At 40.1% G+C, this 11656-nt stretch overlaps 1 protein-coding gene across 2 annotated transcripts; it reads left to right on the forward strand.

The window, feature by feature from the left end:
- Positions 1-261: 261 nt before the first annotated feature.
- On the forward strand, positions 262-11624 carry LOC113047331 (polycomb protein suz12-A-like). Of its 2 annotated transcripts, none has more exons than XM_026208681.1 (16): positions 262-991; positions 1567-1613; positions 1759-1823; positions 2037-2105; positions 2192-2241; positions 2338-2423; positions 4691-4910; positions 5016-5118; positions 5217-5322; positions 5433-5613; positions 5740-5828; positions 6151-6294; positions 6558-6715; positions 7361-7559; positions 9548-9627; positions 9838-11624. In XM_026208681.1, the coding sequence occupies exons 1-16, from the start codon at positions 817-819 to the stop codon at positions 10112-10114; spliced, it is 2049 nt and encodes a 682-aa protein (XP_026064466.1). In that variant the 5' UTR covers positions 262-816; the 3' UTR covers positions 10115-11624. The 2 variants fall into 2 exon arrangements, with proteins under 2 accessions (XP_026064466.1, XP_026064467.1); XM_026208682.1 differs by having other exon boundaries at positions 9735-9998.
- The last annotated feature ends 32 nt before the right edge of the window (positions 11625-11656 follow it).

The raw sequence follows: 11656 nt of genomic DNA on the forward strand, positions 1-11656 counted from the left end.
GCCAACTTAACAATTTTGTTGCTAAATTTAGCAACTTTTTCTTCCAAAAGCACCTAGCAACTAATTTAGCTATTTGTACATTTTATTTGGCTACTTTTAGCAACTTTCGACAAGTGACTCAAAACAATCAAATCTGGGCTAATGGATTCATAAAATAATAAGCCGTTTCCAAAAAGAAGCTGTTTATTCTGTAGTGAAGCCTCTCCTCCACTGACATCATTTGAAAAAAAAAACGGCCTTTGGTCTCCTTTCCCACGTACTGCCAGACCGGAAGTGTTAGCTTTAGCCGTTACGCTTTTTTCGGCTAATGGTTGCAGGCTTGCCTTCTAGAGACCTTGGCTGTGTGGAATACATTCAAGACGGAGGGCGGGTAATATTTACAGCACTTTCGACCCGGGGCTGAATCTTATAGGGCACATCGCTTCTGTTTATTTAATCTTAATAAATAAACAGCGGCGATATTCTCGAAAACGGACCGCTAATCTTTACGCATACTTTCTGCCGCGGTGTTTTTTCTTCTTCGTGTAGTCAAGCGCTCCGGAATCCACATTACACATGATCCGATAAGAGTTCGCGACGCAAATGAGACGACGTTGCGTTCTTTTCACGTCTTCACGTAACGTTAAATCTGTGTATTCGCTAATTCTATCCGGTCTGTGAAACAAACTGAAGTGCCGGCGCGTTTATGTTAACTGTTATTTTGTTGAGGGGGCGAACCGGTCTCGGCTGTTCTCCCTTTGTTTGGGCCCAGGACTCGGCTGAATCCACTGGAGCTCCGTCTCTAACGACTCATTCGACCGCTAACGCTATTTCAGGATGGCTCCACAAAAGCACGGATCTGGTGGCAACGGTTTTTATGCCAACAGCGGCGCGAGCAAAGCGGCTAATGGAGGAGCGCACGTATCGTCCGGTGTTGTGATGACTTCAGTCAAGCGACCCAAGATGGAGCAGGTCCAAGCCGACCACGAACTCTTCCTGCAAGCCTTCGAGAGTAAGTCGCTTGTGAATCCAGCTTTATTAATACATATATTTTTAGGACGTACTTAAAAGTATCCGATTGCTTTACCACCCATAGTTTAAGCTTGAGGACTAAACAACGGGAAATTGTGTCCAGTAACGTTAGTTCGCTAAATGCTTTAATAAGCCAGATAATTCACGTTAAAAGTTGTTTATGTCATGGTTTGTTCACAATAGAGGGATTGAAACACGGTTTAGTTGTCTAGGCCACATCCTATATGAAAATTAGACACGTGCATCAGGAGATAGCACGTGCTTTATGGTGCTTTATGCATTTTAAAATGACATTGGGTACTCAATGTAGTAAAAGAGCAATGGGGAACAGTCATGAACAAAAAAAATCTTGAAAACCCCACTTGCAGTTTCTCTACACTAGCTAAGACTTGCCAAACTGCCACCTTGATTCTTGTGTAAGAGTGACATTTGTCCAAAATAGGGTTAATTTTGTAGATGCTGGCTGGTAGTTTCTGTGGTTATTTACAGGGCATGAGTTTTAAGTCTGGCAACATCTGTGTAACTTACATGAAACCTCTGCATTTCTGTTTACAGAACCAACTCAAATATACAGATTTCTTCGCACAAGGAATCTTATGGCAGTGAGTAGTCCATGGTCATGACGAAATGGCATGCCTTTTTCATTTAGACTTGAACTCTTGTGGAAACCTGGCGAGCTAACTGTACACGGCTGTCATAACAATAGACTTGACTGGTTGATCTTTTATTTTTTCCCTGTTCTTTTAGCCAATCTTCCTGCACAGATCTCTTACATATATGTCCCACAGAAACTCAAGAATAAATTCTAAAAGGTAAAACGATTGCATGCACCTAATGTGTTAATTTCTTTTGTTTGTCAAAAAGCCACACCTTCCATTTCCTTGTGCAGGCCTCATAGTGAGAAAATTTGCATGTTGACAAATGCACTGCAACTGACTGATGTACCTCAGTTGTAGTTAGATAAATTGAATGAGTTTCAGATCTCAGTGATTTACCAGAATGTTTATTGGCATCTGTTATTTCAGAAAATGCTTCAGCGTGAATGACCTGCTATTCAAAGTAGAGAAGTCGAAAGTGGATCAGGAATCTCACAAGTAAGATCTTCTTGATCTAGATTTATTTCGCTCGCTCATTTTTTTAACATGATTGCAGAAGTTTTAACTCCAGTTTTGTCTTGCAGCATGGCATCAAACCTGCAGCTCACTTTTACTGGATTCTTTCATAAAACTGGTAAGCTAACATTAGGTTTATGTACACTCTTATTAGCATAGACGATAAATGTGCTGCGATCAATTGGTGATTCTGATTTATTGTTCAATTAATCAGAGAAGCCACTGCAGAACTCAGAGAATGAAGAAAACTCAGTGTCTGTGGAAGTGCTACTTGTCAAGGTCTGCCACAAGAAGAGAAAGGTAAAACTTTGTCATAAACATTCATAGCGAAGTATCTCAGGCAATGTTTTGAGCAATTTTGCTTGAGCACTTTACTATTGAGAATATATTATACATTTCTATCTGGATATTTTAGATTGGTCCTGTGTCTAACCTGGTTGCCCGTTGACAGCAACATTGCTAAAAAAGTTGCCCTGTGTATCATCAGCCTTACATTGACCTTTCTCACTACACAAAACAAGCTTCCTCAATCAAAAAACCTTGTCCTTGTCTTGATACAGTACATGTTGTCATATCTGTCTGTACTGTAGGTTAATTTTTAATTGGTGTTTATGCTTGCCAACTTGCACAACTACAAACTCAATGAAACTGCTTGACAAGAACAGTTTTCAGTCGTGTGTTGACATGTCCATGTTAAGAGCATTTGATTTCACCAATTCAGCCACCAATTTGGTCCCAGAAGAGAAAAGGTGCAGTCACATATACTGTTCATTGGCAAAATCCAGTCATTTCAATAGGAATCCATGCAAACTGGAATTTTGTGTGAGGGTGAGAGATTTCCCCACATAGATTTTGCAGTGGATTTAAGTTGATCACACACATTCACCACACTGACGCTGCTTGGTTTGAAGCTCTGCGCTGTAGACCGTTGACTTTTTTTGCCCCCAAATTTACAGAACTTTCACTGATTAAAGGGATTAAAATGTTAAATTTGTAAACATCAGTCAACTTTTAGTAGTACACTACAATCTACAGGTGCATCTCAAATTAGAATTTGTTCATTTATTTCAGTAATACAGCTCAAATTGTGAAATCATGTATTAAAATCAGCGCACACAGACTGAAGTAGTTTTTTCTTTCAATTGTGATGATTTTGGCTCACGTTTAACAAAAACCCACCTATTTATCTCAACAAAAATATGGTGACATGCCAATTAGCTAATCAGATCAAAACACCTGCACAGCTTTCCTGAACCTCAGTTTGGTTCACTAGGCTACACAATAATGGGGAAGACTGATGATCTGACAGTTGTCCAGAAGAAAATCATTGACACCCTTCACAAGGAGGGTAAGCCACAAACATTCATTACCAAAGAAGCTGGCTGTTCACAGAGTGCTGTACTTAAGCATGTTAACAGAAAGTTGAATGGATGGAAAAAGTGTGGAAGAAAAATATGTACAACCAACTGAGAGAATCACAACCTTATGAGGATTGTCAAGCAAAATCAGTTCAAGGATTTGAGTGAAATTCACTAGGAATGGACTGAGGCTGGGGTCAAGGCATCAAGAGCCACCATACACAGACGTGTCAAAGAATTTGCTGAATTTGCTTACCTTGGCTATGGAGAAGAACTGGACTGTTGCCATTGGTCCAAAGCCCTCTTTTCAGATGAGAGCAAGTTTTTTTTATTTCATTTGGAAATCAAGGTCCTAGAGTCTGGAGATCGGGTGGAGAAGCTCATGGCTTATAGCTCAATCCATTGTTAAGTTTTCACAGTCTGTGATGATTTGGGGTGCAATGTCATCTGCCGGTGTTGGTCCATTGTGTTTTTAACACCCTTTTACCAAGAAATTTTGGAGTACTTCATGCTTCTTTCTGCTGACCAGCTTTTTGAAGATGCTGATTTCATTTTCCAGCAGGATTTGGCACCTGTCCACACTGCCAAAAGCACCAAAAGTTGATTAAATGAGCATGGTGTTGGTGTGCTTGACTGGCCAGCAAACTCACCAGACCTGAACCCTAGAGATAATCTATGGGCTATTATCAAGAGGAAAATGAGAAACAAGAGGTTAAAAAATGCAGATGAGCTGAAGGCCACTGTCAAAGAAACCTGGGCTTCCAGACCACCTCAGCAGTGCCACAAACTGATCACCTCCATGCCACGCCGAATTGAGGCAGTAATTTAAGCAAAAGGAGCCCCTACCAAGTATTGAATATATGTACAGTAAATGAACATACTTTCCAGAAGGCCAACAATTAACTAAAAATGCTTCTTTTTTTAATTATTGGTCTTATGGAGTATTCTAATTGGTTGAGAGAGTGAATTGGTGGGTTTTTGTTAAATGTGGGCCAAAATCATCACAGTTAAAAGAACCAAAGACTTAAACTACTTCTGTCTGTGTGTATTGAATTTATTTAATACACAAGTTTCACAATTTGAATTGAATTACTGAAATAAAAATGACTGAAATTAACTTTTCCACGACATTCTAATTAATTGAGATGAACCGGTGTATATATGGCTTCTAAGGTGCTTTGAACTCCTGTTTCTTTTCTGTTTTTCTAGGATGTAAGTTGTCCAGTGAAGCAAGTGCCTACAGGTAAAAAGCAGGTGCCTCTGAACCCAGACAGCAGCCAGACCAAGCATGGAGCTTTCCCCACACTGAACGTGCCCAGCCAAGAGTTTGAACCCAGTAACAGCCACATGGTGAAGTCCTACTCCCTTCTGTTCAGAGTGTCTCGTCCAGGGGGGAGAGAGCACAATGGCATGACCACCAGAGATACCAGTATGAGCTTCAGAGACTTTAAAATAGCTTATGATAGTCTTGCACCTCAAAGCGAGTTTCGCATTTTGATGAGGCCTTTTTACCAAGAATTGATTTTCTTCTCAGATGTTATGGAAGAGCTGTCTAACAGAAAGAAGAGATACTGCTCTAATCAGGATGATGGAGAAACTACATTCGTTGCGCAAATGACCGTTTTTGATAAAAATAGGTAAATGGTCTATGTTAAATTGCTTGTTCTTGTATTGTTCAGTTGCTTTTTGTTTGCTTGGCTGGTTTAAGACATTGATTTTTGTGTCCTTTCAACAGACGCCTCCAGCTTTTAGATGGCGAGTATGAAGTCTCCATGCAGGAGATAGAGGAGAGTCCTGTAGGCAAGAAAAGGGCAACGTGGGAAACCATACTAGATGGAAAGGTCAGTTGCAGGCATTGTGTTATTTTAGTCTGCATGTGGCTTTTCAAGATGTTTGGATGTCGTTAAGTAGTTTTTGGACTTTTATTTAGGATCTTTACCCTGTGTTTCAGTGGCTTCCACCCTTCGAGACCTTTTCTCAGGGACCCACGCTGAAGTTCATTTTGCGATGGACCAATGACACTGCTGACAGGGGAACGGCACCAGTGGCCAAACCGCTTGCCACACGCAATTCTGAGTCCAGCACAGTAGACAGCAGCAAGCCTAGCAATCTGAAGCCGCTACAGGCAGTAGGTAAGAACACAAACCTGGTTAGTGATTACAAGTGAAGATCACTAACGTTTTGTTCTTTTAAAGCATAATAATTTGTGTGCAGTATTGAGGATAATGGCCTTAACAATGATGTTTTATTGATCGCAGCTGTTAATGAATCAATTGGTGCTGATTTACCAGTAAGAAGAGAACAAACTCATGTTGAACCTCGTCAGAAACTACGTGTTTATTATCAGGTGAGTAATAACAAATGACGGAGTGGGATCTATATACAATGAATAAACTTAATGAAATTAGTCCCAATGTTGGAAAAGGAATTTTCTATAAATCTTCTATCAGTTTTCTAACCGATGGGAACAGATTGTTTATACCCGCTGTAGAATTGGTCATTCCAGGATGACACACAAGTTTTTAATGCAAGGAGAAGATCCTCATATCGCCATGAGAGCGCTGGAGTCCATAAGTCCTGCCTTGACATTTTGCTCTGACCCATTGTTGGTCTTGTATGGTGGGCTGATGTGTAGTCATGATCTCTTGTGTCATCCCCTTGTTTTGTAGTTCCTGTATAACAATAACGCACGGCAGCAGACGGAGGCCAGAGATGACCTGCACTGTCCCTGGTGCACGTTGAACTGCCGAAAGCTCTACAGTCTCCTCAAGCACCTCAAGCTCTCCCACAGCCGCTTCATCTTCAACTATGTGGTAAGAAATATTTCAAGGTTATGAAACTGTCACCAGACCGCATGGATTACCTAGTCATAATGCTAGTCGTAATGCCACAGTGCTTACACTTTTGTGGGAATCAATCTGTGAATGCCTTTTAGTTGAGCTAGGTTATACATTCACAACCTTTGGAAAAATGACTAAATATTAGTGTTCTGACAGACCACTTGCAGAGCAGCTTAAATACAGGCCATGTTTGGTAGAAATGTTTATAGTGATGAAGTCATTTTTATCTCACGCAGCCTCATCCTAAAGGAGCCAGGATAGATGTGTCGATTAATGATTGCTATGATGGCTCTTATGTGGGCAACCCTCAGGACATCCACTGCCAGCCTGGCTTTGCCTTCAGCCGCAACGGCCCGGTGAAGAGGACTCCAGTTACACACTTTCTTGTCTGCAGGTCTGTGTGGGTTGAAAGTGAAAGAAAGACTGAGGGGGGGGGTCTCTCTCTGTCTCTGTATGTATGTATGTATGTATGTATGTGTCTGTGTGTATTACAATATAGTTATAATTTAATCATAAAGTGTGTGGAAGCTGTAGACCATCTGCTGATAGTAGTGCTCTTCCTTCTTTATTCCAGTTCTTTTCAGATCTGGATTCTAAGGAATTGGTAGTTCTTGGTGTTTTAAATTGGAATTGGTTGCACTCAGCAGTAGATTAATTTGAAACTTATTGTGATGCATTGAAATGTTTTAAGATTGTTGATAACCAAAACCGATTGTTCAAAAGAAATTAATGACGCACCTGTCATCAGTCCTAAATAGCTGCTTTTATATTATACAACACTTGAGTTAAAAATAAAACTCAAAACAGTAGTGCATTATAAATATCAATGGATGGCCTGTGTTTGAGGTGAGTTGTAAATTGATAAATATGTGCTCTTTTTAACCCATATCAGTTGAATTCCACACTGACTACCTTTCAAAAGTTTATAAAGTCCATAAACATTTCTACAGTACATGTCATCATGCCACCCGGGCCTATCACAGACCCTGCATGCATTTCTTTGCATCTGTTGTTAAAACGCAATGTTTGGTTTTCTCAGGCCCAAGCGCTCAAAGCCCAGCCTCTCTGAGTTCCTGGAGCCAGAGGATGGAGAACAGGAGCAGCAGCGGACATACATCAGCGGCCACAACCGCCTGTACTTCCACAGCGACAGCTGCACACCACTTAGGCCACAGGAAATGGATGTGGACAGTGAGGACGAGAGGGACCCAGCATGGCTCAGAGAGAAGACCGTTATGGTGAGGAAGCAGTCATAAGATCATAAAACCTTTGGTTCTGTTAACACTGAAGATCCAGAGTAGCATTTACTAGATCAGATTGACTCTAGATGACCCATCAAAACTGGAGACAGATGGTGTGCCATTTATGACTCACACTGTGAGTTTTTTTTTTTTAAGTCCTTTTGGATTGTACTTGTCAGACTACACAAACATGATGATCATGTCACACTGTGGGATCTCAGTTGTCATTAATGTCAGACTGTACGACAGTCAGGACGTGTAAAAAAAGCTTGTAAGAGTTCTACATTATCAATTTATACACGTTCAGTGACTGCGAATGTTGGCTATCATTAAAAGTATATGAATGGCAGCAATACTGGTGTTTTTAAGAAGAATATTGCAAGCAGCACTAAATACCTAAGTGAAGACCGTTGTGCAACTGGTGTTTATCATGGCAAAGGCAACATATCATGAATTCTGTGAGCAGAGGAAGCTAATGCGGTTAGAAGAAATCTCTAGCACTGATTTTGATCATGGCTTGTCTTGGAAAAACTAATGTTCGTCGTAGGAGAAGTCACACTGCAGGAATGTGCGCCAAATCTTCTGATGTCAGAGGTAAAATTTAGGGGTGCTCCGATCACGATCGGCCGATCGTTATGCGCATCTCATCAGTAAAGCCGGTTTTCTAATCAGCGGTTTATTCCATCAGGTGCGTGATTTCTCATAGAGCAGCTGTTACTACACAGAGCCGTTGTTAACTGAGAAGATGCGCAAATCACGTTAATTTTCAGCGTTTATTGGCCCATCTTCTCAGTTAACAACGGCTCTGTGTAGTAACAGCTGCTCTATGTGAAATCACGCACCTGATGGAATTAACCGCTGATTAGAGAACCGGCTTTACTGACGAGATGCACATTAACGATCGGCGATCGTGATCGGAGCAGCCCTAGTAAAATTGGATCGCAACGGCCATTAATCGGCTGCCGGTGAACGTTAAACCAGCAATCAAAGACTTTTTTAGGATTATAGGAACCTTTTAGGAATTTCAAAATTGGTCTCACACGACCAAATCGTGGCCAGAATCGCACAGTGTGAGCCGGGCTTTAGTCTTTGTGAGATTGAATATGATATGCTTCCACTGACAATGTTCAAATCACCTCTGAGGAGGGACGTTACTGCATATCTGGCATTAAGTTGTATTAAATTAATGTTAAAGTATAAAGGGTTGATTTTTAGCATAATTGCTTTGTTGTTCAGTGACTGTAGGTTTATAGTAGGGATGCACTCATGTTTTGGCCACCAAAAATGATCAGCAGAAAAAAAATATATATAAATATCTAGCCGCAGTCACTGCATGGTGCTCCGCTCCACTCAATATTACGTTCTATGAATGTGTATTCTACTCATCTGCCGCTCACCGGAAAAGCAAAGATGGCTCAAATAATGCGCAGACAGGAAGTTTCTATGTATTATGTTTCTTGTTGCTGTTTGCAGTAGCACTACTGTGATGTAACATGCTGTACTGGGCAACACTGGTAAAATGATGCTACCCTCTCATCCACAGATCTGCTTCCCACTGTGCTCTGCTCACATGATCTGATAATAACAGCTTTGTAGAACTATACATTATGTGGATAATTAGTTAAAAAACTTAAATTTTCTGTTGCATAGAACTAAATACAAGTATATTGATATTTAATACATTTTCTGTCCAATTTTGTGTTATTTTCAGAAAAAGTGCTATTTTATTGGCTTGTTTTTAAAAGTTAGTATAATTAAAATTTAAGTTAAATTAAAAAGTCTTACAAAATTACTTTATATAATTTAATAAAATAATAAATAATTATTATAAAGCATTTTCGGTTTCAGTTTGTTTTTGGCCAAGTACATCCAGAATCTTCATTTTGGTGCATCCATAGTTTGTAGCCCCCTCTAAATCTGAAATTGCAAACACATTTTGTTCAGCATTTACTATTTTAAGTGACTTTATCTTCACTATCCCTTAGCAAATCGATGAATTCACGGATGTCAACGAGGGAGAGAAAGAGGTCATGAAATTGTGGAACCTGCATGTAATGAAACATGGGTATGTTATTTTTCACTTCCACTTCACCCCGGTCCTTTCTGTTAAAAGTGTGTTGTTTTGAATCAAACCTCTCCTGTTAAACGCAATCCTTGTTCTGTATATTACAGTGGCCTGGATACTCTCCTCGTATCACCTTACTTATTACGTGAGTTTATCTCTCAGAGCTTGATCACATTTCTGCCAGTAATTCGCTGCTTTCTTTCCATGCAGATTCATAGCTGACAACCAAATGAATCAGGCCTGCTTGTTGTTTGTGGAGCAGCACAGCACCACCATCATCGAGAAGAATCTTTGCCGGAATATCCTGCTCCATCTGGTCAGCATGCACGACTTCGGTTTAGTAAATACAGCGACCATAGATAAGGCCATGGCTCACCTGAAACCGCAGAAAGACGGCCAGGAGCAATCCAAAGACGATGCTGATGGTGGATCCAGCTGCGATGGTGATGCCAGTGTATCAAGTTTAGTCAACACCCAGAATCACTGAAACCTCCTCCTCACACTCTGTGTTGAATGGAGTGTCAGCAGGCATCCGAGAGCCACCAAATTCTGCTCGCTCACAGGGTTCAAGTTGATGTTGAGTTAAAGCGGGTTATGTGGTTGGATGGCCACATACTCTGCAGATCATGATTTTGCCCTGATGTCATCAGAGTTCAAAGCAACTCTTTACTAGGTTCAAATTACTTGAAAATGCCATTAGTCTTTATGATGGACTGTACAAGCAGGTCAGATTTTTCTCTTCCCGCACAACTCAGTAGCTCTAGTTAAACTTGTTTTAGGTGCCTGTTTTTAAAAGGACTGTGAAGATTTTCTTTTTAATATATTTTGAAAATCAGTGGATGGAAATGGCTCCTACAAACTAGCTTTTACTGCATATTTTTCACAGGGGTTGATAAACTCGTTCTGAAAACGTTTATTTGCGCTTGTGTATGGTTTCATTTCTCTTTTTTTGGGGGTGGGTGGGTGGGGGGGGTTCAGCATTTCAGTTTGTGCCATCCCAAGTTTTTCTTTCTTGCTTGCTTCATGGTGGCTTAGTATCCACTTCAATGTTGCACCACACTTGAAGACTACAACTTAAAAACAAAAAAAACCCTGGTTTTTCTTTGGAATCTTGGATTGAAGAACGAGCATCAGTGCTGCAGGCCGTCTGCGTCCACACTGCAGAGTTTATCAAGTTTTTCAGAGCCTTAATTTTACTGACATTGAAACACAAACATACAGGTACAGGGTACTACAACCGGTGGATTTCAGAAATGTTTACACTTGCCTTACCCATGAATACGTGGACTCTAAGCAGGGTTTGAACTTTTGGTCTAAATCAGTGTGGAAAGGTTTCATTTATTCTTGTTTGAATAATTTCAAACTGTGTCCGGTTTATACATTAGTTTAATCACAGTGCATCTGCTCTGATGTCCATTGGTTTATCTCGATTCCACTTGTCCTTTTCAGTGGCCATTTGTTTGATTTTCAGGTGTTTCTGAGGAAGCCTGTTGTAACGTTGTACATAGGTTTAGTGATATTACACAATGTCTTTGCTGAAGGGGACTGCATTCCAGAAGGAATATTATTTTAGACCAAAGTGAAATGGCTATAATGTTTGTCTAGTTGGTTTCAAATCAGAAATGTAAGTCTTTATAGTTTTTTGTTGTTGTTGTTGTTGTTGTTGTTGTATGCATCGGTTTTAAATTTTTAAAGGGATCTGTTTGTGAATCATTACTGCTTTATTTCTCTACAACTGTGCACTGGGTTGGAAAATGTTTTTGGTCAATATTGGAGAGAGATCAATTACTTAACTGGCTGAAGCCATTGTGTAATTGCAATTTTTTTGTGTAACACTCAATACAGCTATGATTACACAGGATGTGGATTAATGATAGAAAGTAATGTCAAAAAAGATACTTATATCTTGAATAAGAACATTATGAAACCTGCTTGGGTTTCTGAATTGTGCTTGAGGTTGCTCTTTATTTAAAATAAAGATTTTTTGTTTTACAATTGATACCTCACAAGTTGATGATTATCTTTAATG

The sequence above is a fragment of the Carassius auratus genome, chromosome 28, assembly GCF_003368295.1.
Source record: "Carassius auratus strain Wakin chromosome 28, ASM336829v1, whole genome shotgun sequence".
In the NCBI taxonomy this organism is placed as follows: domain Eukaryota; kingdom Metazoa; phylum Chordata; class Actinopteri; order Cypriniformes; family Cyprinidae; genus Carassius; species Carassius auratus.

Bases quoted from the DNA above. Each gene is read 5' to 3' on its own strand.
- LOC113047331 (XM_026208681.1), top strand. From the start codon at position 817: ATGGCTCCACAAAAGCACGGATCTGGTGGCAACGGTTTTTATGCCAAC. The intron at 4,911-5,015 runs GTATGAGCTTCA...TTTTCTTCTCAG, and splicing joins CATGACCACCAGAGATACCA to ATGTTATGGAAGAGCTGTCT. The intron at 9,628-9,837 runs GTATGTTATTTT...CTTTCCATGCAG, and splicing joins CTGCATGTAATGAAACATGG to ATTCATAGCTGACAACCAAA.